The sequence below is a fragment of the Tenrec ecaudatus genome, chromosome 10 (assembly GCF_050624435.1).
Source record: "Tenrec ecaudatus isolate mTenEca1 chromosome 10, mTenEca1.hap1, whole genome shotgun sequence".
Classification (NCBI taxonomy): domain Eukaryota; kingdom Metazoa; phylum Chordata; class Mammalia; order Afrosoricida; family Tenrecidae; genus Tenrec; species Tenrec ecaudatus.
Genome location: NC_134539.1, coordinates 21,765,029 through 21,789,849, shown reverse-complemented (window position 1 = coordinate 21,789,849; position 24,821 = coordinate 21,765,029). Strand labels below are relative to the sequence as shown.

Sequence of the window (24,821 nt, the reverse complement as noted above, 5' to 3'; positions counted from 1 at the left end):
GCTTCCCTACCTAAGAAACTCTTCGACCCAGCGCTATCTAAGACAGTGATTCGATGCTATTCATAAGGTTTGCAGTAGCTGCAAGTGCTACTGAAACTTGTCCACCAGGAATGACCAGCTGGTAGTTGAAATAGAGGTGGTAGACCTGCCAGCATCTACTTCAGTGTGGCAAACTCATGCTGCATCCAAGGCTGTCATCTTTACAGAAGCAGAAGGTACCTCTCTTTCTCCTGTGGAGAAGCTTGTAGGGTCCACCTCCTAATTTCTTGGTTAGCAGGCAAGTCCTTAGCCACTGCATTACCAAGAGATTTTGATAGTTCCAAATTAGAGTTGACTAAAAGAGGACCTTTACATGATTTCAAAGGCTAAGTGAAGCAGACAACATTACGCTAATAAGCCATCAAAGTCAACTGAAAGTGAAGGTCAAACTCAAAGGTGCCCCCTCTCTCCTTATGCTTTCTTTTCTCTACTCCATATCAGATTCATCTTAATAATTGCTCATCTTTGAGAAAAATCACCAATTGCTTGGCTCTGGGCTGGAAGAAGTGGTGACTCTTTTCTGCTTGCCAGGGAGGCCAGTGGGATGTGCTAGCAGCCAAACAGGCTCCTGAATTCAAAGACATGATGACATTCAGGAGTCTTCACGACCAAGGTATGCCACATAGTTGCTAGAAATGTCAGGACACTATTGAAACAAAGAGCTCCATGAGTTCCTAGAATTTCTCCATGGTTATTTCAGGTCTGGAAAGCACCAGAGGAGGAGACATACTGGCAGAATCCTCACCTTGGACCTCTAACCTGTGACGTGAGGGCTATTAGAGTCAAACTCAAAACGCTCAAATTCACGGCCACTATGTCATTTTCAAGTGGGTTAGGAATTGTCAAATTGAGGTCCTTGAAATTCCCACTGCCTAAATAGTGTGTGACAAAAGTGATATCACTTTTCTAAAGAGATGGTCAAAGTTTGTGCATCACCAGGGTCTTAAATGGTGCAGGGATCATGATTTCTACCATTTCCCCATTCAGCTCACCTATTTGGTCTGTGGAGAAGCCAGATGGATTATCATGGAGAGTGATAGTTCATTATCATGAACTTAATTAGCAACTCTAAGTGCAGCTGTTGTTTCAAATGTCATTACTAGAACAAATCGACCCAACCCTTTTTTCTTTTCTTTTTTTGTCTGAGACGACTGATCACATAAATAGTTTTTAATCTGTACTAAGGATCATCAAAAACAGGAATATACTTTGTATCCTTCCTGGAGGCACTGTCAATTTTCTGGTTCTCTTCTATGGTCTGGTCTACAAGCAATGCATATGCTTCTCCACGTCACAACACATCATGTACGTTTAGTATATGAATGACATCAAGCTCATCTGGTGAACAGATAATAGCAAACACCCTACAGGTATCTTTGAGACATTTTAACATCCTTGTGTTGAGAAACAAACCCCACAAAAATTTGAGGACATACCACACCAGTGAAATGACTGCATCTGGCAGCTGCTGCTTCTACAAAAGAACACAGTGTCTGTTGTACTTCTGGCTTGAGATAGAAATATGTTGTGTCTTGGCATCATAATTCAATCTGTTTTATTTTATTTTTTAAACTGAGGTGGGGGGTTACATTGCAGATCATTCTAGATCTTTAACAGTGCAGATGGCTTCATCTCTCTCCAGCAGAGTGATTAGAGGGTTTGAACCACCTACTTTGTGGTGAGCAGCGTCGCGCATGACCCACTACACCAACAGAGCTCTCCAGACCATTTTAAAAATAACCCAAAGGCTATCCATTATTAGTCAATCCCCGACCCGAATATGATTCAGCAACAGAAACAGCCTGCCATGTTACCTGTCTTGCCAACTGGATCCTATGAGCCAACAGATCCAATGAGGTTCAATGTATTTACAGCACTTGGGATGCTAGATGAAACTGTGGGAAGGCTTCTACAGGTAAATCAGAGTATCACACCTTGGGAACTTTGCAGAAAAGATATACATCCTCTGCAGATAATGCTTCCTTTTTAAAGAAAGTCTCTGCTTTGTTACTATTGGACTATTCCTAGAGATTTTAGGCAACACTGACCACCAAAGAGCCATGCAACCTTAAAGGTGGTATCTGACCCACCAAGCCACACACAGCCGTACCATCATCAAGTGAAATACATACAAACATACAATCAAACTCAGTAGGTGTTGACGTTGCCATTGAGTAGTATGAACAATTGGTTCAAATTCGGATGACTCCTATGCTTGCTACATTACATCCTTCTCTCTTAGGTGATGCTGCCTGTAACAACTGACTTAGAACAGTTGAGTACTGCTTCACACAGTTCTGGCACCATCTGAAAGTGGGCAGCTGCAGCACTACGTACCCATTCAGGTGTCACAGAAGATAGTGGTTAAAAATACCCCACCACGGCCCCTGCCCCCCATGGGCAGAACCTCAAGACGTGCACCTAATAATTCATTTTTCCTTGAAGGAAAGGCAGGTAGAGGTAAATGTCTATAATCATTCATGAAAACGGGTGTGGTAGATACATAATCATTTGTCAATTTGAGGATTAAGAGCATAGGGGTAAAGTCTAGCTTGTCAATCAGATCATAGCCAATGAGGCCTCTGTCTGGGCATGGCCTTCTCCTGAGAATTCTGGGAAATCTGATACTTCCTCCTTGGGGGCGGGAGACACTGCTCTCTCACTTACACTTCCTGGGAGACATTGCAGAAGACAAGCCACATGGATGCAACCAAACCTCTGAAGCTGAAGCCGGAGAAGCCACAGAGAGACCCCTGACAGTGCTGAGATGCTTACAGTGCCTCTAGACCCCAATACTTCCTATCCACTGACTTGTGATCATCCTGAATTTGACTTCATTGCATGTGTTTTTTTTTACTCTGAAGAGGACTTTCTAGATTGAAGATGGACAGATGGGCTAATATCGGACTGATGGACTTGATCTGGACTGGGCTGGGATGTTTTCTCCATGTTAAATTGCTCTTATATATAAACCTCTTTCTTATACACATCTGTGTGTCCATGGATTAGTTTCTCTAGTCTATCCGGACTAACGCAAATGGGTGGCAGATTGGCTAACTGGTGACTTAGGAAAGAAAATTGGAAAACCAGTGACCAAAAGCCTAAAGAAGAGGTATATAGAAAAACCTCTCCAACTGACATAAAGCATCGATTATTTTTGTCCCAAATAAATAAATGTTCACCAATGAGCAAGCTCAGAAGAGGAGGGTCAGAATAATCATAGGGATAAAGCAATTCATTCATTTCTGGGCTACCCACATAATTCCCCAATTGGCTCATGAAGAAAATGAGGACAAAAGCTGAGAGGGAGCTTATGCCTGGGCACAGCGACAGAGGCTTTCACTCATCAAAGTCCACCTGAGCCACACTGCTGGGTATGCAATATGCCAAGAACAGAGATCAACCCTGAGCTTCGTGAAATGGCACCCTTTCCCAGGAGAAAGAGCCAGCCACCTGGTAGCAGGTTGATTACATTGACTGAGTTCCACCATGGAAGGCACTGTTCTTTGTTTTAGCTAGGAACGGAACATTGACGTTGGATATGGATTTTCCTTTCCTACTTTTAATGTTTCTGATAAAGCCACCATCTGTGGGCCTACAGATTGCCTTTTGCACCTTCGTTGTATGATATAAAGCATCGATTCTGATAAGGAAACTGACTCCGTGACAAGTGCATTACAGCATTAGGCTCATGGTCATGGAATTCACTGGTCTTATCATGTTTCCATTATCCTGAAGCAGCTGGCCTAATAAAATTGTAGAATGGTCTTTGGAAGACACAGTTATGGTACCAGGTGGTAACAGCACTTTATGAGGTAGGAATAACACTCCCTAGGAGACAGGATATGATCAACGTTAGCTATAAATGCATAGTGGTACTTTTACTGTACCCAGGATTCACACATTTGGGACTTAGGAATGTACGTGTTATAGTTCTGATCACAGTAATCATAATGGTCCTCTAGCAACACTTTTGTTTCCTTGTCCTTCTGATTTTTTTTAATTTAGAGGTTCTATTTCCCACAAGAAGAATACTTCCACCAGGAAATACAAAACTGTAATGTAATCTGAGATTATCACTGGTTACTTTGAACAACTCAAGTCATTGAAACAATCGGAAATATGAGGTTTGATGTTTGGCTAATATGCTTAATCTGACTACTATTCAACAGAGGCAATGATGAGTACTTCCACAATGCAAGAAATTCTCTCAAATATCATTTCGTTTTTCCACTTTGTGTTAAATGTTAATGGAAACAATGATCAAAGCATAAAATAAAAAGACTCAGATTTACTATTTCAAAACGTACTAGAAACCAACAGTAATCACAAAAGTGTAGTAGTCTCACTAGCATAGATCAATAGATTCTAGAGTGCGGTAATAAACCCACATGTTTGTGGTGCACTGCTCATTCGAACTAGGCCATCAAGGCCACACAAGAGGAACATAAGTCTTTTCAGCAAATGATGCTGTTACTTAACATAAGAGAATAAATTGGACCTTTACTTCATATCACACACAAAAAATAATTAAACAAAAAGCTAACCATAAGAGCTACAACTATAAATCCCTTAGGGGGAAAAAGAGGTAAATCTTCATGAACTTTAATTTGTCAAAGAATTCTTAGATGTGGCACTAAAACCATAAACAATCACCAAGCAACAGAATCTTTTCAAAATTAAAAACTTTTGTGTCTGAAAGGACAGCAAGAAATAGCAAATTCAATCCACAGAAAAAGAAAATATTTGTGAATCTGATATGGGATCTGTATCTGGAATATATCAAAGAATTTTTATAACACAAAAAGAAAAACAACTTCACCATCTATAACTGGGCAAAGGCTATAAACAGAAATTTCTCTTTAAGAAGATAGGCCAATGGGCAAGTCATCCATGAAGTCCGCTTACTATCATTAGTTAATAGAGAAGCACACATCAGAGCCACACAAAGATACACTTCACAACCCCCAGAATAAACACAGGCCCTAGCAACAGTTGCCAAGGACATGGCAACAGACGCTGCTGGGGTCATGAAAACGAATAGAAATGGCAAAGCAGTGTGGCAGTGCCACAAACACTGAACACACTCTCTGTTCACCGAGAGACACTCAGCTGGGTCAGGACAACAATTAGACTTGGAACTATGTGTTCTCTCTCTCTTTCTCTCTCTCTCTCTCTCTCCCTCCCTCCCTCCCTCCTTTTTCTCTTGGTGTTCATCTATATAAGATAGGCATGATAAGCAATCCCAAAGAGACAGCAATAGATGGAAAGTTGGGGAAGGGTGGGGAATGGGAGAGGAAGAGGCGGAGGAAGGGGAGCAGTCGCCAAGAAAGACTGGGAAGGGTAATAGCAAGGGATCTAAAACTGACGGTGAGGAGGGTGTAGCATGTCTGGTCAGGTTTGATCAATTGAAATGTATCCAAGAGGAGCTACTGAGAGGTGAACAATGATAGTAAGGCAGGAGGAAAGACAAAAAAGAACAAGAAAGTAAAAATTATATATAGGTATAAAAATAGATATGTATATGTATAAATACATAAATATAGCTAGGTGCATTTCTGTATATATATACATAAACACACAAAAAAGGAAGCAGATGGACTTTAGACATCTACTTAAATCTTACCTCAGTACAGGAATGGTTTGTTCTAATAATGTGGCAATGTATGATACTCACCTGCCAGACAGGATCGCTAAAGACAAAATGAGTGCATAAGCAAGTGTGGTGAAGAAATGGCCAGCTATGAAAAGATATAGCGTTTGGGGTCCTAAGACTTGAAGTTAAAAAAATGATCATCCAGCAAGGAAGCAACAAAGCCCACATGTAAGAAGCACACCAGCCTGGGAGATCATGAGGAGCAGATGGGAATAGGTATCTGAAGTTCAAAAACAAGCAATCAAATTAGCGTGAAGGAGCATAGACAGTGGAAACCCAAAACCCACCTGTTAGATGATAGACAGTCCCTCACAGAAGAGCCACCAAAAGGGATAACATATCCAGGGTACAGTATATAACTGATAAAACATATAACTATCCTCTAGTTCTTTAATATTTTCTCCCATTACTACTATAACCTATTTTACTTCATTAATCTTGTTTGACTGGCATATCTTCATTTGTATATTTAGGATTGTTTGATGCATGAAATCCAAGATAGAAAAAAAGCAATTCATCATTTGACTCACAACCCCTTAACTCCAGTCCATTTTCCAAAAAAAAATGTCTAGACCAAGAGGCCAATCCAGGCACAGGAAATAACTCTGACCCAGAAGGCCCTGAAGAGACTGGGGTTACTTCCACCCCAGCTTCCACTGATCATTTGACTCCTTTACTCCTTTACCTACAGGATTCACTATGAACCTGAAGTCTATTCACCTCTCATATCAACGGAATAGACTTCCCTGGGCAAACTACCTATCTACCTCTCTTCCCTCCCACCCCTGATTAGTTTAGGCCTCAAACAGTAATCGAGCAGAGATGTCAAGATAACAAAGAATTCCATGATGTACAACGGAGTCAAATAGTGCCAATATCGGGTGGTTGGCTATTCTCATTCTCATGACCAGGTAGACAGTGAACAACTTGAGAGAAGGCCCTTTGTCTTATTGCTCTCTTTACCCCGTGTCTGGCACAGTGCCTGACAAAGAAAGGTACTTAATAAATTGGTTGTAGAATTAATGAATTCTTAGATTTATTCTTTATCGTTTGTTTCATTTAATCAATGGAACACCATTAATTAAGCACCTGTTGATGTCCCACACTGGGAACTCCAGAGGTGCTGTGAACTAGACATTGGGCTGATAAACACAAGTCTGTTTCCATAGGGATGTACTGTCTCTGGACTTTGGGAGCAGTTCTATTCTGTCCTATACGATCGGATGAGTAGGAATCAACTTGATGGCGATGCACGTGTAGCTACCACACAAGGAGCCCTGGTGGCACTGTGGGCTACGCATTGGGCTAACTGCAAAATAGCAAGTGCAAACCCACCAGGCATTCCAAAGGAGAAAGACAGGGCTCGTGGCTTCCATAAAGATCCAGGAACTCTCTCTAAAGTCACTATGATTTGCAATCGGCATGAGTGGTATTGTTTTTGTTGGTGTTATTGTTCTGTTTTGTACCACACACTGTATGGAAGTTGTAAACAAACAGGAGAATTTCTTCCCATCTTAGGTATTACCACCAGTTGTTGAGTTCATGTCGACTCATCTTAAAAGGCAGATCTGCGTGTGTAAGGACAGACTCATCATAAAAGGCAGAATCTGTGTGCTCCACAGGGTTTCCAACTGAATTTTCCAGAAGTCGACCAGCATGCCGTTCTTCCCAAGTGCCTCTGGGTGGACTCAACCTCCAATATTTTAATTAGTAGCTAAGCACTGTAAGCATTTGCATCACACAGAAACTCCGCCCACCCGAATCCAATTGAAATAGGTGAGGTAAGCCACTGCAGATCCAAGGACTCACGTATTACTCTAACCTCAGAGACGACAATGCTATTTCTGACTCAGTTCCTTCCCATTCAATTAAGTGGTTAGACTAAAGGATTAATTTTACAGTCCTTTACACTTAAAATTATTTTTAAAGGTCTTAATGCATAAAATTGTTTATAGAACGTTTGTAATATTTAAAAAAAACAAGTGTTCGGATTCTAAAGTTACTTTCACAAATTTGAATTCTAAAAGTAGATGCGCCTTCCAGTTCAAAAGCAAGTCAGTTTCTCAAAAAGACAGATGCCATAATCAAAATGACCACATTTTAAAATCCCATAACCCTATCATTGCTGTATGATTAAAATGAGGTCATTTCCTTGAGAGTGAAATATTCAACACATGGTATCCTCCATAGGATTGAGCTCAGGAATTTTGAGATATATAGCATTCAGCAAATCAATTAATGTCATAGAAACAACTTTAGAATCTCTGAAATCTAACCTGAATAGCGTCTAACAGATTCATGAACCCTATGAATTAGTATGGAAAAATCTATTCAATGCAATATGAACTACCTGCCAGACATTGGGCAGTGTGCACCCACTTTGTACAGGTTCTTTTCCATCACGCTCGCACCACCATAACGAATTCATACACTACTAAACAGATCTACATCTTAACCCAGCACCACATAATTTGCAGTGACTTAATATGCTGTTTGTTGGTAAAATATACTTTAGAAATGCATTCTAGTTGGCTTATGGGAGGTTCGCCTTGACGACAGAACTGGTAGCGCTATGAAGAGTGAGAAAAATATCACTTATAAAGTGAATCATGCTGTCCAAGTTTTTAAACCATCTCTGCTTCACCAACTCTCCTACAGTCCCGCTGGATTTCCGGTTATCCTAACAAAAACTACACAACCATTTCCCTTTTTAAAGATAATGACACATTTTTAAAATTATTTAATTATCTTGTAAACAGTTTTCTTGTGAACTTACAGGGGAAAAGGGGGGAGGGGGTTCCGCAGAGAAGAAAAGCATCTTCGAAAACTCAAGAAAACATTTAAGGGTAAGGTCTTCATTGGAAATCTCCTCCTCCTCCTCAGGACATTAGGCATTGTCTTTCTAATGTGAATCAGTCTGTATGTGAACATATACTCCAATATTCTGATGGAAATCATGCTCCTCTTCCAGGCGTGCCTTGTCCTTCTCCTGAGCACATGGAAACAGGTAGACACACACTGAAAGACTACAATGATCCTCCACAATAGCTGTTCACTTCATGAGATTTTCTAGGTAACATGATCAAAAGGACCTTTTCCAAAGCTGATTAGCTTCTTTAAGAACCGTTCATAACTATACTATAACTGAATTGCAATCGGTGATAGTGGCCAGGAGATGGCGCACCCTCATTTTTAAAGATGTCCTTCTAAGGCAGGTGTGTAAATCAATGTTCATTTTAGAGAGAAAGAGATGACAATTATTATATAATGGCAATTATTATCACCATTTGCATATATAAATAAAAGCCAAACATTAAAAAATTTAAATTTTCACATTACCCAAAAGGTTTGCTGATAACTGAGCTTTGACATTCAAATAAAATATCCTTCAGAGGTTTTGAATTGCTTTATTTTCTTTTGGGAGCAAGAAACAGAAAAGAAAACATTTAAAAACAAGAATTAGAATTATCTCAATTATCTCAGCTCTTTCTTTTGGCTCACTTTATTGCTTTACACTTGCAGAATCATTTTAAAACTATATACTCCACTTAATATAATAAAATAAAAAGAAGTATATTTTTAAAGTAGGAATTTTACAGCTAATATTTTAGAGAACTTTTTAGGGTAAAGTAAAAAGGATTTATTGATATAGGTTTATTCAAGGCACATGTCAAGTTCAAATATTTCCTCCACTTAATAATCGCTGAAGACATTGGTTCAGATTTAGAGTCTGTTCTCATGCTTATGAAAAATAGTATTTTAAAGGTCAATAATCCACTTGTAAATATTTTACACTACATTTGAGGACAGCGTGTGTGTTGCTGTACGTTGCTACATATCCTCCAGAAAAGGAGTGTGGGAAGATTTATTAATGACTATCCTGATTGAATCTGGAATACAGTCCACCACAAGACTCTTTGCTGGGCAGGTAAGAAGAATCCCTAATCATTCCTGAAAAGGAATAATCCAAAACTGGCCGGAAAGGTAATGCAGGTACCAACCCAGAAGTTAAGTAGGGTGACATCAAACCAGGTAGCCCTCTTCCTGGAGAGGAATATGCCAGCCTCAATGGACTGATACCTAGTCTTGGATTTATGCTGTAGAGATTGGAATCGCCTCCATATGAAGCAGACGTGGTTTGAATAGGAGAGAAAGCGGATTTATTCCCTAGAGTTCCAAAACCAATGCCAGCTAGACTAAAGTTAGAAACTCTCTGAAAGGTCGTTGGTTCAGATCCTCCTGAGCTTGCCAGCTCCCTGGTATGTGACTTGTGTTCTTTCCCATTTAGGACCTGTTCAATGGCTTGGACCACATCCCCTTTGCAGAAATGTAGAATACCTTCTAACCAGCTGTGCCGGTAAGTTGGGAAAATCTTGGTAAGGATATCAAGAGGGTCTCTTGGTCGTGAGGATAGTGGTGGAAGGCGAGATCTAGCAGCTGTGAAGTCTTTGGCCCCCTCACTTTCATTTCCTGATTCCAGATCAGAGGATGACAAGGATCTGGGGCTCTCTTCCCCTCCTGACTGCTCCCCAGGGTGAGGGGACAGGTTACCGTCCTTGCTCGAGCTTTCTGAAATAGAGGATCCACTGTTTGGGTTTCCAGCAGCACCATTAGACTTGGGAGATGATTCCAGAGAAAAGTGATGGGACTTGGAAATAGGTTCTTCTTGTCCGCTGGACATTGAGCCACGTTTGTTTATTCTTTGTTCTAGAGAAGAGAGGGGAAAAAATTTTAATCAAATATGAGGAAAAAATGGTCCAGAAATAGTACTGCCTACTGAACAAAAAAAGGCTGGATAATACCGCATTGACTCATAATAATCACTATTCATGCCAAGAAATTAAACTGAGTAATTCTAAAGACTCCTTCTGAAATGTAGGTACTGGGAAAATATAAAAATATCATTTTTTTGGTCAATTCAAGATCACAAAGGTACAGAAGATATATGCAAATGCAGTCAGTTTTTAGGAATCACTGGAGTCCATTGTTAACCCAAACTATTAACCCAACAGCACAATGGCATATTAGTTGTCCCTATTGGCAACTTGAGATTTTCCTAAAAGCTATGCCCACATGTTGCTGTTGTTAGGATTGAATGGATTTTCAATTCATAGTGACCACATGTGATTAAGTAGAACTGCCCTAAGCTGAAATCTTTATGGGTACAAATTACACTATGTAAAAAGAGCTAAATAAGTATTGTGTTTAGATAAGGAATCAAAAGAAATAATCATCATAGCTTGAAAATGAGTGTCATATTTAATCATTAATGCTAAATTTAAGCCATTAGTTTCTTAAGTGCTTATTTCAAGTTCCAGTTATTTCATTTCAAATTTAAGCCAATAATGATTCATGTAATGTGATCTCAAATCATAATAGAGCTTGCATTTTATGCAAGAGATGATACAGAGTTGGTATTTTTCATAATCATTTGTTAAAGTTGTACTATTTCGTCCAGTCCCAAGAAAACACCTGTAGCTCAGCTTGTTTTTTTCTGAAAGTATAAGCAGCATGGTGACCATCTGTGTGGACATTTAAAGTTTGGTAATAATAGCATCTTAATTACTTCTTCAAATCACACTCTCCCTATGAAAAGGGGAGATTGTCTAGAAAACACTTTGACACGAAAACCTAAGTCTTCTTACTAAATATGTTGAACACATGGATATTCAGAGAACAAAAATACACTTACTATTCTTTTGACAGGCTAGTGGCATTAAAAATAACAGCAATGTATATTTCTAAATTTATAATCCACAAGACATTCTTAGCTCTATTTTCACAAGAAAGCAAAAAATACCAAGAGAAGTTGCCAGAGTTATTCCTGTCAAAATTCTTTTTCCATAAAGTATATAAGTGCAATAAAATACATATTAAATATCCTCTTTGGGGAACCGTCCACTCAGGTCCTTTCCCCAGTTTTATTGATGTTATTGTTGCTTTTGTTTGGGGGAGGGGAGAAGTGGTGAGAGGGAGTTCTTGTTAAGGTGTTGTTCTCAGGTGCTATACAATCCATTTCAACTTGCAGTGGCCTTGGGTGCAGCAGCGCAGCTACTGCCCAGTCCTGCGCCACGCCGCTAAGTAGCAAGCACTCTGCTTGCGCCGCTGTTCCAGCCACGATGTTCATTCATCTATGTTGACTGCTCCCTCTTGATAACATCTCCAAACACACATGACACAATCTCGCCATCCTTCCTTCTAAGGGGCATCTGGCTGTACTTCTTCCGAAGAGATTCATTCCTTCTTCTGGCAATCCACGGGATGGTCCGTAGACCTCACCAACACCTTATTCAAAGGTATCACATCTTCTTCCGTCTTCCTCCTCACTGCGCAGCTTTCGCATGTACACGAGGCAATTGTGAATAATACCAGGGATGGGATTATTACCTGAGTCTTCAAAGGGACATTTTTGCTTTTTAACATCTGCAAATGGTCTTTTACAGCAGATTTGCCTAAGGTCATTTGATTTTTTTTTTTGAGTGCTGGTTATGATGAGTGTTGATTGGGGTCCAATTGAAATGAAATCCTTGGCAACTTTAATATTGTCTCCATTTACCAAATGTCACTCTTTCGTAGGCTGCATATTGCTCCGATGCTGGTGGCTAAGGTGGAAGGGTTTGAAATGCAAACAGTGTCGCCCAGCGCGACCACATTTCAGTGGAGCTCCCAGACTGGGACAGCCTGAAATGAAGGCCCTGGCAATTAAAATCCGGGGAAAAAATTCCCAGTAAAAACCATATAAATAGCAATGAACATTGTTAAATGGTTGGAGCACTTTATATACTCTGGATATTAGGACCATTTCTGTTATGTAGTTTCTAAAATTTTCTCCCGCTTTTTAAGTTTTCTTCTTTACTTTGTTGACTAGTTATTTTGACAAACATGAGTCTTTACTTTTGATGAGACCCCAGTTTGGGGTTGCCTCTGCCGTTGGCATCATGTCCAACAATCGACTGCAAGAATAGTAGCAAACCTGAAGACCGTGGTCAGTCACTAAAGTGTACATGTGGAAATGGTTTCAATGGTAGGTCTCTGGCTGTGTATATTTTCACCAAAACAAAAATAATAATAAAGTTCATCACAAATATAAGTGTATTTTACCAAAAGAAATTATTGAAAATGAATTTATGTTATCTCCCTCTTTCTCATGTTTTCTTATGGACAGTCCTAAATTCTAAAAAATATATATCTATAGTCTATTATGAAAGGAAATTAACTGTATGTGTGGTTTAGAACTAGGAGAGCTAAAATTTAGCATTATATCCAACATTAGATAAAAATACATATGCTGTTACTCAACAATTACAAGTATTTTCAACTCTAAATAAAACAATAATACTTTTCTACTGAATAACCTGGCAAATAGAGCTAGGCAGCCCTTGTGTCCACCTTTTTATTTTTCATACAATTCCACCTGCCTCAAGTATGTAAAAATGTCACTATTTCTTCTTGACAGCAGTCTATGAATGAAAATCATTTTCTAGCGACTTTGTTCTTGAAATGTTGATTAGAAAATAAGGTGCCTTTCAAGTAGCATGGCAACTTTTACATTATCTCACTGTCCTCTGAATTTCTATAGATTGTTTGACTTCTTAAACTGCTTTCTGCCTTATGTTGTCATTTTGGGATACATCTAATCTTTCTCCTTTTGATTACATGACTCCTTTGTGCATTGCCTCCAGACTCACTGGTCAGTCTTTGTCTAAATGAATGAGTAAATGAAATAGACAGCCTTGCTATGTAGTTCATGGCTATTGTGCAATAAGAGGCAGTCGATTTAGAAAGGGCACAGAGGAAGCCTTTCAGAAAGTGACTTGCTTTTTCAGGGGGTTGTTTAAGACAAAGGATAAAACAATAAATCCCATGGAAGAGAACTCTGATTACAAAAACAAAGCTCACATAAATCAATGTCTGTCTGAAAGGGTCAGCCAGATATCACAATCAATGGCCCTTGAGAGATTCTGACTTCTACTTCTCTTACAGTGGCTTTACGTCATGACTTTACTCTCCAGTCCTGGGCTCTCCTAAGAAATGTTTGAGATGTTGTTTTTCCCTATGAAGTAAGCTAGAACATGTTCAAAACGTTGGCATAGGTGTTCCATTTAACACGGAGAGTCTTTTTCAAAAGTACATTCTATGAACTGTTAACATGGGCAATTTTTTTATTTTCGGGGAAAGGGGAAATTCGCTGACAACTTACTTATAACCAAGAAACCCTGGTGGTAACGTGGGCTGCTAACCACAAAATCAGAGGTTCAAACTCACTAAAGAGTTTGGGGAGAAAGATAAGGCTTCCTGATACAACACAGACTCCCAGCCTTGGGAATCCCAGACAGGGTCAGGATAGGTTGGATCTGCTCGGTGGATATGTGTATCTGTGTGTGTTATCATATGATGCAACCTATCATGAATTTAGACCTATACAGAGAAATAGCATGTTCACTGCTAGTAGATAATGAACCATGGACTGTATAATGTACAACTATTCAATCATGTGTATATTAACAGGAAAAGCTCATTTGGAATTGCTTTGGTTGAAAAAAAATTCTTTTTTGAACTAAATCTCAAGGTTACTTTTCGAGTATGGGCTATGAAATGATTTGCAGTTAATAAATAAGAGAAAATGTGAAAACTCCTTGGATAAGAAAATCTCAAGTTTGGACTTTGAAATTTTTACCAATTCTTTTCTACAGACATAAAATATCTGTAGAAAGGAGTTTTTTTAATTTACGGATATAAAAAAAGTTTGATTTTTGTTTTTCCCTGTGGGAAAAGTTGAACGATTAAATATTAGAGTTTTCTAAACTTAGGGACTCCCTCTGAAGGATGTCGACTCAGAATGACCCTACAGGCAAGGAAAACACTGCTCCCGTGAGTTTGTAAGCCTGCCGACAGGTGATTCTGAACTGCCAACCTTGAGGGTCACAGCCCAATAACCACTACATCACCAGGGTTCCTACTTTGGGAGGCTGACCTGGGGAAGGACTATTTAGTAGAGTTCCTAGGGAAACAGATGGCAAGTCTTTCCTCCCACAGAGTCCTTGGGTTAGGTTTGAACCTCCCACCTTTTGTTCTTTACGGAAGCAGAGAGCCTCATCGTTCTCTTGGGGAGTGGTTGGTAGGTTCAAACTGCTGCCTTTGAGGCTTGCAGCCCAACCCTTCACCCACGACACCACCAGGGATCCTCTTAGCTGGCGCCAAATATTTGTTTCAGAACAATACTCCCACCCATCTATGAGTTTCCTTATTTAAAACAAACAAACAAACAAAAAACCCTCTGGTTTTAGAGCTGAAACCAGGCTCCAGAACAAACTTCAATCAGAGCACATCTCACTGAGAACGGCTTCTGCTCCAGGCCTCAGGGAAGTTGGACTCAAGCAGAGAACTTTCTCCCAGACCACTCTGTGCCCAGAGTTTGTTTCTCTGGGCGTTCACCGGGCCTCGCTCAGTGCCTGGCCCAGTCCCTCGCGGAACCTGCAGCAAGCCCTTGGGGAGCGAGGGCTGTAGCCAGCAGGCAGGTCGCCCAGGGATGCTTTGGGAGGGCTCATCTTGCCCTCCTTCGGGGCACTTCTGTTTGTGTCTCACAGTTTGGACCCCAGTCACTGGCACCAGCAAAGTCCCACTCACCTTGTTTTCCCTCTGGACGGTCCCGCTGGAAAACCTCGAAGGCGGGGGTTGCCAGACCGCTAGCCTGCCTCGAGGGCCCCGACGCCAGGGCAGTCACCGCCGCCGCCGGTCCGCCGGCCGCCTGGGGGTCCTCGGTGCCGCCGCCGGGAGGGCGCCGAGCGCCCGGGCCCGGGGGTCCGGAGAACAGCAGCCTCTGCAGCCCGCGGGCCTCGCTCTCCTCCTGCGCCTGCTGCCGACGCAGCGCCACCTGCGCGGCCATGACGCGCTGGCGCTCGGCGATCAAGGTGCACTTGGCACAAGCGCAGTCCCGCCAGCGGCAGAAGCGCTTGTGGCCCTTGAGCGCCGACACCACGCCGTGGTTGCGGCAGCGAGCGCACTTGGGCGTCCGCGGGTAGCCGCCGCCCGCCGGCCCTCTCTCCAGCCCGGGCGCCGGGGGGCAGGCGGCGCTCCCCGCGGCGGCGGCGGCGGCGGCACGCAGAAAGAGGCTGGGCGGCGGCAAGAAAGCCGGCGGAGCGGGCAGCCCCGGGGACACAGACACCGCCGGGCACGGTGGCGCGCGGACAGCCGCCACCAGCCCCGAGGCCAGCGCGGGGAGGCCGCCGCCCTGGGACTGCTCCATCGGCGCCGTCCACCGCGAGCCCGCGCGGGCGCCCGGAGGGCAGGGGGACGGCCGGTGGTCGCGCTGCCCGCTCCCGCGCCGCCCCGGAGCCAGGGGTCCACGCTTCCCGCGGAGCCGCAGCCCGCAGCGCTCGGGAGCCCGAGAGGCGACGCGGCGCCGGGTGCGGGGCGCGGGGCGCGGAGCACCGGCCGAAGTGAGTGGCCCTGCGCTCGGGGTGCCTTTGGAGGCTGCGAGGCCACCCCGCCCATTGGGTCCCCCGGCCCGCGGGCGCCGGGGCGGGCCGGGGGCGGGGAGCGGCCCGGGGGGGAGGAGGGGGAGCGGCGGCCGGCCCAGAAACCGCCCTTGCTCTAGGGAGCGCTTTCCCGCCCCCCTGGCGACCCTGAGCTGGTACATAGGTTCTCCCATGCTCGTTTCCTTCTATGGAGCCAGAATCCAGGAGCTTCCGCGGCTCCCCTCTCCTCCAAACCAAGTTTCAGAGCCAAGCCAGAGTCTGATTTCTCTGCCTCTGACCGGGTGGTGTAGTAGTTATGCGTTGGGCTGCCATCCTGACAGTCCCCAGTTCAAAATCCCCAGTAGCTTTGTGGGGGCACAACTGGGCTCACTACAGTTGATCCTTGAGGAAACCCACAGGGGCAGTGAGTTTGTCCTTCTTGTTGGTCTTCTGAACGGCAGCATTTCACAGTCAAAGGGAGTAAGAAAGCACAGCTTGCTACCTCATCTAAAGATGTGTCCACACATGTAATTATGACAATCGATTCATACAAGCAATTTCTTCTCATGCGCCTGCTCTTTTCTGTGTCCACATGCAAATTTGGATGATGTGTATTATCTTATTTTTAACTTACTATTTAAAGGATCCCTTATGAGTGAGCTCATCTGAAAGTATTTATAAGCAGCAATGTGTTAAAACTGCTTCAAAAATACATTTCTATTGCAACTTCCTGCAGATATCGCTGATTGATCTAAGAAGCCGTCGGCCTGCCTACTCCCCAACCAACCCATCCCACCTCCAACCCACTGCATCCACCAGCACCCCTCCCAAAACACACACACACACACACACACACACACGCAATCCTAGAAGATCTCTACTCTTCCTGAATATCATAGCAACCTGGGGAACTTGTTTAAAAATGCGCACGTTGAATCCATTGTGCTGTAATTCTATGGGTCTGGGTCTTGAACCCGCCACGTGGCGACGGCAACGTACAATCGAGGTTTTCTAGGAACCCTTACCTTCTTTGTTCAAAAAAAGAAAAGTTCTGTGCAAAGATTTACAGAAGCTTTATAAACAAAGAGCGGGCACAGCCCAAATCTTCACGAACTGGTAAATGAATATTAAAAGATGTCATATTTTTAAAAATGGAATATTCAAATAAAAAGGAAGAAACCACAAAGATAGGTTACAACATGGATGAACCTTAAACTTAATGAAAAAATATATGTATAGTCTGATTCCATTTATCATTCCTGGACAAGACAAAGCCATAAAGATGGAGGCCATATATGTGAACATCTGTGCTTAACCCACTGCCATCGAGTAGAACCTGACCCACAGTGGCTGCCCCTATAGGTTTTCTAATCGGTTCAAATAACTAGGGATCCTGATAGCTGCGTCTTTCTCCGGAGGAGAAACTGGCGGATTCAACGTGCCTTGCAGTTAACAGTTCCATAAGGAGCCCATTAGACCACCAGGGCTCCTGCCTAAGGCTGTGCATGGAAGCAAAGATTAACAGCAAATGGACACAAGAACCCTTTGTGAGGTGATTAAAATGTCATAAATCTGGGCTGGGGCAAAACTTATTGAAAATGAATGAACATTGTGATATGTAAAAACACACACACACAAAAATATTGGAAAGCCAACATTGCCTTATCTCAAGATCTACTGCAATGTTACAGTAATTGAAACATCATAGTCTTTTTATAAAGATAGATGAATTAGCCAATGAGACAGACAGGGGGAAATAGTTGCACTACATCAATCGAATAAAAGGTTAGTATGCTGAATATATGAAGAACATTTAAAGCTCAATAATAAAAATGCAAACGTCAAATAAAATGTTAACAAAATGCTTCACCGAAAAGGTATATGGGGAGGGAGAGGGGTAAATAAGTGAAATAAAAGAAGCTGAGTGTAATTAATCCGGAGGGAAATGCAAATGAAAGTACCACAAAATACAATTGCACAACTATTTCAAAGGCTAAAATTTAAAAGACTGAGCATCTGAGTATTGAGGGATATGGAGCAAGCAAAACTCTTTTTAGGTTAATTCTTTTATTTTATATTTAAATCATTTTATTGGGGGCTCAAAAAACTCATCACAATCCATCCAACCATCCATTGTCAAGCACACTTTTATTTTGTTGCCATCATCATTCTTAAATATTTGCTTTCTATTTGAGCCCTTGGTATCAGCGCCTCCTTTTCCCCTTCCTCCCTGATTCCCCCTCCCCCATGAACCCTTGATAATTTATAAATTATTATTATTTTGTCATATCTTACACCGTCCAACATCTCCCTTCACCTACTTTTCCACTGTCTGTCCCCCAGGGAGGAGGTTATATGTAGATCCTTGTAATCTGTTCCCCCTTTCTCCCTCACCGTTCCTCCACCTCCCAGTATCGCCATTCTCCCCACTGGTCCTGAGGGGTTCGTCTGTCCTGGATTCCCTGTGCTTCCAGCTCCTATCTGTGCCAGTGCACATCCTCCGACCCAGCCGGATTTGTAAGGTAGAATTGGGATCATGATGCTACTGGAACTCTTATGCAGTGTTGCTGGGCATACAAACTAGTACAACCACTGTGGAAAACGGTTTGGTGGTAGTTTCTTAATTTAAACATTTAACCAAACAACTAGAGAAAATCAGCCACAATGACTCAACCTTTCTACTCCTAAATATTTACCCCAAATTTATAAAAGTGTGCAGCAGGGGGAGGGGGGTGCACGGAGAGTGCGGGTGTTAAATTCCATGGCAACTTTATTTGTATCATGTCAGACTGGAAATAATTCAAATGTTCATCGACGGGTGAATGGACAGACAAACTGGGGTGTCTTTCTATGATGAAGAACCATCAAGTTGATTAGAGGCAGATCAGCAGAGTAGAACAGCCGCATAGTGATTTCCGGGCTGCAACGGGTGAGTACATGTGATTGCCAGTTACAACTGGTGGTTTCCCCTGCAGGGGGACTGATGGGGTCAAACCAAGGTATTTTTCATTACTCGCTGAGCACTTAACCATTGTGCCACTAGGACTCTTTAAAGAATGCTGCTATCCACATAAAAGAAAGGACTGTTGATAAATGATACACCATGAATGAATCTCAAAATACTTATGCTGACTGAAAGATGCAAGCCAAAAATATGTAAATAATAATGAGTTTATAGAAAATCCTAGAAAATAAAAATCAGTCTACAGTAACAGAAAGCTGATCTGCGGTTCTGGATGAAATATTTCACGTCAGGAGAGTGGGGGCAGGAAAGACGGGCAGAAAGGATTATAAATCAGTTCTTGGCAAAAAATAAATAAAATTTTTTTAAAGCCAACTTCCCAACTGTGAACTCATTTATCTGTAAAATGCTGCATTAGAAAACTTCTTGCTAAGGTAAGTGGTTTCCGTATCTTCAAGTTTAAAACGTATCCCTAGTCAAAACTATCAGTAATGAATGTGCTCTTTCTGGTCTCTGGATCAGAATAGCAAACAATGGCTCATTTTAACACTATGTGCCCATAGAACAGGAGGTACCATGTTATTATTTCATCTCACAGATTAAAGAACTGAGACCAAGTGAATTAAATGCTTGGGGCTACTGGAGTGAGATTCAACCAACACCTAGAACCAGAATTCCAAGCCTCCTACAAATTGGTCAGTGTGCTTGCGTGCATTCAGACTCTTGACAACTGTTGGGTTGAACCATATGAAATTGCTAGGATTCACTTGTTTCTGTCTGCAAAATGGCAACTGCATATGGTCCTGCCTAATGATTTGTTTATACTTATTTATTATAGCATCCCTGTCTGTGGTAACCTGCCTGCAGCAATATATCTCACCTCGTTTGAGCACTATTCAACGCAGAAAGTCCTGAAAAGTCTGCATTTCTTGACAATAAATTCCCATAAATAAAAATATCTGAAGTAGAGATTAAAATATTTTAAAGCCTCTAGTTTCTGCTACCACTGTCTTTCCTTAAAGGACTCTGAATTTATATTCTAAAACGCACTTCATTTAATCATCAGTCCCATTCACTCTTTTTTTTAAATGGCAATTGTTTTTTTACAAGGAAACATACGCTGCTTTCACGCCAGCAGTGATAAGCCAGAGTTATGTTAGAAAAACTAATTCTACAAGGTTTTAATTCACACAAAGATAATCGCCACTTAGTAAATCTCCCATTAAGTTTGGGTTGCCTTGACGCAAGACATGGCAAATGCTCCAATCATTGAAACACAACCCGATGGCTCTTTGAGTAAATGACACAGTCTATTGTGAACTTGCTGATTTAAACAATTCTTTATAAAGGAGTGTTGTTGACTTAAAGACTTTAACTAGAGACCTTGATTCCATTGCGGTTACTTGCGTAAGCGCAGGTTCAAAAGATATGCTTTTTATGTAGTTTGCTCTAGTGATCTAAGTCTGGCATGTAAATAATAGTTCACTGTCTATGAGACTCTTGTTTTGTTTTGTTTTGAACTAGCAGGATATGAAAGGGAAAGTAATGTTCAGGGGTTGAGATAAACTTTCTGATGTGTCTCCATCTGAATAGAACACACCTTCATAAAGTAATGAATGCAGCAACATTCCCTCAGAATTCAGCTCTTACGCAAACAGACAGCAGCACGGTCTTGCTCAGAACCTATCTGAGAGCCCTTTATGTGAGTGCTAAAGATTCTAACAGATTGAACAGCGCCTATTAAACACTGAAGCCTTTTATCCAGACGTTTTATTTTACAGAGCACCCTATGTGGGTTAATTACACAAGAAAACTAGCCATTACTCATCAAACTTATAAAGTATTTTCAAGGATCTGAACGAGCTCATAGGAAGCCTCTCTTTACTGTTTAAGTCATTTATCAAACTCAGTTTGGCTGCTGCCCGGCTGGACTGGAATAGTCAGGTCCTTTAGCAAAGCTTTATTATTTTATAGAAGAAAAACTGAAAAACTCTAGGGGAGTGAGACACCTTTGCTTTCACTAGTAAATGAAGTTTATTAGCGGAGATGCTGAAAGGAAAGATACGGTAGCACTGGGCATTACACGGCCGCCATGCTAACACGATCCATTCCTAGCTGAGCAGAAACGCGAGTAGCTACTATTTGTCTGTGTTGCTACTTCCGAAGCGAGTCAAGTAGACTTCCCAATATGGCCCAGCTGCTGGTTCCTATGGATTTAACACGCTTGGTAGCCCACCCCTTTGTGCCCTATATTAGAGAAGCATATGGCACATTTAACCCTTAAGTATGGATTTATTTGACTTTTCATGGAGTTGTTTCCACCTTTGATTTTATAATTTTAAAGAAACTCAGACTAAGATATGTATTCTTGACATAAATTCATATATAAATCTAGATGCACAACGCACATCCATATTCAAGCGTAGAGAGTCCCTGTGTTACAAAAGGAGAGCTACGCCTCGGTGTATCTTGAAGCTGGATTTGTAGCTTCGTCAGAGCAGGCACCTATGGTTCTGAAGAGGCCCAGTGGTGATGTGAGTTAGATCGTATGCTGCCAGCTCTGAGGATATCCGTTCAAGCCCACCAGCTGTTCCTGAGAAGCAAAATGCGATCTACTCCCATGATTGACAGTCTCAGGAAACCAGTCGAGGGTGGCTATGAGTTGGCTCTGATGTGAGTGGATGGTTTCAGTGATAGGGGAGGCTCGGATATCGTTCAATGACCCACAGGCTGCACCTGCAGGAAGTGGATGGGGGTGATGGTGATGAAGAACGTGTAGCCAGTGGGGGAGTTGTTCAAGCTTTTCAAACTGCTGACGACTTTATATACATTTAAGGGCAAGTGTGAATTGTCTATATATTGAACATTCATAACCCAATAACTGCCTGCATTTATGCGTGTGGACCATATAGATGTGTGTACATAGCTCTGTGCATATAGAAAGAACATGCGTACACATCCGTTGATAGGCTACTTGCATGTCTGTATCTTCTTTCATGCTGCCCTCTATGTTCTAGAAGGAAAAACTAAAAACAACAGCCCTAAAAAAGCCAACAACAACAAGAAAAACCCACCTACTTTTGAAGCAACTGAATGTTTAAAACTTACTGGGAAAGTATTAAAGCAAGTAGAAAAAACAAATCGTTACAGAGTCAAAGTCAGCCATTTTATTAGTCAAGATCTCACAAAATAATTGCATAAAGAGCCTAAAAGTGAAACACAGGCATCCTTACACTCTATATCTGTTGGCCCAATAAAAAGATGCCTCACAAGCAGAACCGCAGTCCGTTAGGGATGCAGGGATGGCATCGAAGGAGAACATCAAGAAGCGAAGTGCTTCTTTACTTTTCTTGCAGTTATGATGTCTCTAAACTTCATCTGATAATGAAACTCAAGTTATATGTCTTCCAATAAAAGCGGCTGCACCATTGTTCACGGCTAATTCTGGTCAGGTTCCACACGGGAATTAGCGCGTTCCCTGGGGCCACCTGAAAGAGCCCGATGGTAACTGCATTGTGGTGCCGGGTTGTGATGTGCAGCTATTATTTTCCAAGCCTTGACTTTGAAGACATTGATCAAAAATCTCCACCTTCTACCACACACAATAACCCTGTGAGAGGCCCCGCAACACCTCGTAACAACCCCTTATGCTCACAAAGGAATGCATTTCAATACCAAAAGATGTGAGTGGCAAGGAGCCAGGGAGGAACTGATTTACTGATTTTACCTCTTATTGAGACTCCTTTGAATGGCAGTCATTTTTTTTAAAGTCACACAGCATTTTAATTGGGACACTTCTAATAAAGGCTCCTGGAGGCTGTGACAGGGTAAAAAGAAGAGAAAAGGGCAGAAATATGTAATGCTTTCAAAGTTGGTTTCACCATATTTCATAATGAAGGAGACCAAATGGTTTATTTTTAGGTCCAATTACAAGTTCTTGTGAAGAACTGAGGCTTTCCGGATAGGGAAGGCATTGCTTTAGATATTTGGTTCATGTTCACTCACTGGAATGCCGCAGCCTTTAGCTCTTGAACGCACAGTGGCAGGCCCGCACAACCGCTACCTTGACAGGAGAAGGCCACATTTGAATGGCATGTTGGCTGTGAAAGGAGTGAAATGCATGTCATTTGGATTTGCTCATGCTGCCCGCTTAAAGGGAAGCATGCTTCAACTGCCCGGTGTTATAAATAGCAGCGAGAAGTTGTGCCTTGGTTTCTATCCAGCAGTTATTTGTGGGGAACAGAAGGAAACACAGCAAAGCAAACAAACAAAAAAATCACAACGCACATTCTCTCATTAAAACCTGCCCCAAAGTGACAGGCCAAAGAGGGAGTTTTGAAATGTCTCCCCATTTTCTAGATTGTATGTTCTCTTTTTTATTTCTGAGGTGAACTTTTCTTACTCGAAAGAATAGACGTATTTTCACAGTAAGTTGGCAAGATGTGTTAGCTCATCTCTGCTCTTCCTGAATAAATTCAATCATGAAAGTTACCTAACAGGTGGCTTCATGAATTCACTACTATAGGGGGGATAGCCTGATATCTGAGGGGAGGAAGGGGGTGCAGGGAGCATGGGTAAAATGTAACAAAATGTTACCTACCATTTCAGAGACTCCAAATTTTGTATGTGTGCACTATGCCATCAGGGAGATTGTATCAGAATTATTCTAGAGCCGCCGAATTTTCAACCTGTGGGACTTTAGGAATCCTTATTAATACTTGGACAAAAAGGGATATGAAATGCTAAAGACATTATTGATATGCATATGTTCATATTCTCAATAGATTTTCTCAGATTCTCATAAGTGATTAACTCCAGAAGAGCCTCTAAAATGTTACATTGCCAGAAGAGAAACCAAGGCTTCCCAAACCATAAACATCTCTAGTGGGAGTGCCGTATGCTATGGTGATAGACTTCTCCCACTGAGTCCATAAAATCAAAGCAGATAGGGTCTGGAGAACCCACAGGGGCAGTTTGACCTTGTCCTAGAGGGCAGCTGGGAGTCGGAATTAACTCAATGGTAGTCTGGTTGCCTAGATTCATGTTTGCACAAAAGCAATGGTCTGAAACTGAAAGAGGGGCGATCCAAAGACAAGGCGTTAGGTTCTAACCCAGGCAGTAGATCTCTCATGATCCACTTTCCAGTGCACTCTGGGCGATAGCAGGGCCACTCACACCCTTGCTCTATGCTCACGGGGGTGAAGGGGGGACAGGGGCTTCCTCCACATGTATTTCCTGTTCCCCCCTTTTTAATGTCTTAATTGCTAGAACTTTCTGATGTGTCAAAAAGGGAGATATTTTAATCATTCAAATCAGACATTTCATTTTAATCTACTATAATCATCTCTACAGTACTCTCTGTCAGATAACCAGGCTAATTACAGACCTCAACTACGGTCAGAAGTGATGTCACCAAAGATTTAATCTATGTGTAGACCCTGCAAATGATTCTGGGCTTCCACTGCCATCCATAGCCTTCTGCAAACCACGAGGTCACAATTTAAGCTCTGATACCACTCCTTCCTCCTGATTTGGATTATATTATTTACAATCCTTAGGGCACACAGGCTTGTGTTCTACTCCCATGTAGGCTTAGTTGATGATACCTCATTTGGCAAGATTCTTGACTTCCCTTAGCCTACTTATTTCCAATGAAAAAATACACTGGAAGTAAATAAAATTACATATAACAAGCAGCTCCACAGGG

At 42.0% G+C, this 24,821-nt stretch overlaps 1 protein-coding gene across 1 annotated transcript; it reads right to left on the bottom strand.

Annotated features, from left to right (window-relative positions):
- Positions 1-8,428: 8,428 nt before the first annotated feature.
- On the bottom strand, positions 8,429-16,346 carry DMRTA1 (DMRT like family A1). The gene is made up of 2 exons (XM_075562444.1): positions 15,323-16,346; positions 8,429-10,402 (listed from the first exon to the last, which is right to left on the bottom strand). The coding sequence occupies exons 1-2, from the start codon at positions 16,344-16,346 to the stop codon at positions 9,564-9,566; spliced, it is 1,863 nt and encodes a 620-aa protein (XP_075418559.1). The 3' UTR covers positions 8,429-9,563.
- Between the last annotated feature and the right edge of the window lie 8,475 nt (positions 16,347-24,821).

Excerpts from the sequence above, each read along its gene's own strand:
- DMRTA1 (XM_075562444.1), bottom strand. The coding sequence starts at position 16,346 with ATGGGAGAACCTATGTACCAGCTCAGGGTCGCCAGGGGGGCGGGAAAG. Across the intron at positions 10,403-15,322 it reads CCGTCCAGAGGGAAAACAAG|AACAAAGAATAAACAAACGT; the intron begins GTGAGTGGGACT and ends TCTCTTCTCTAG.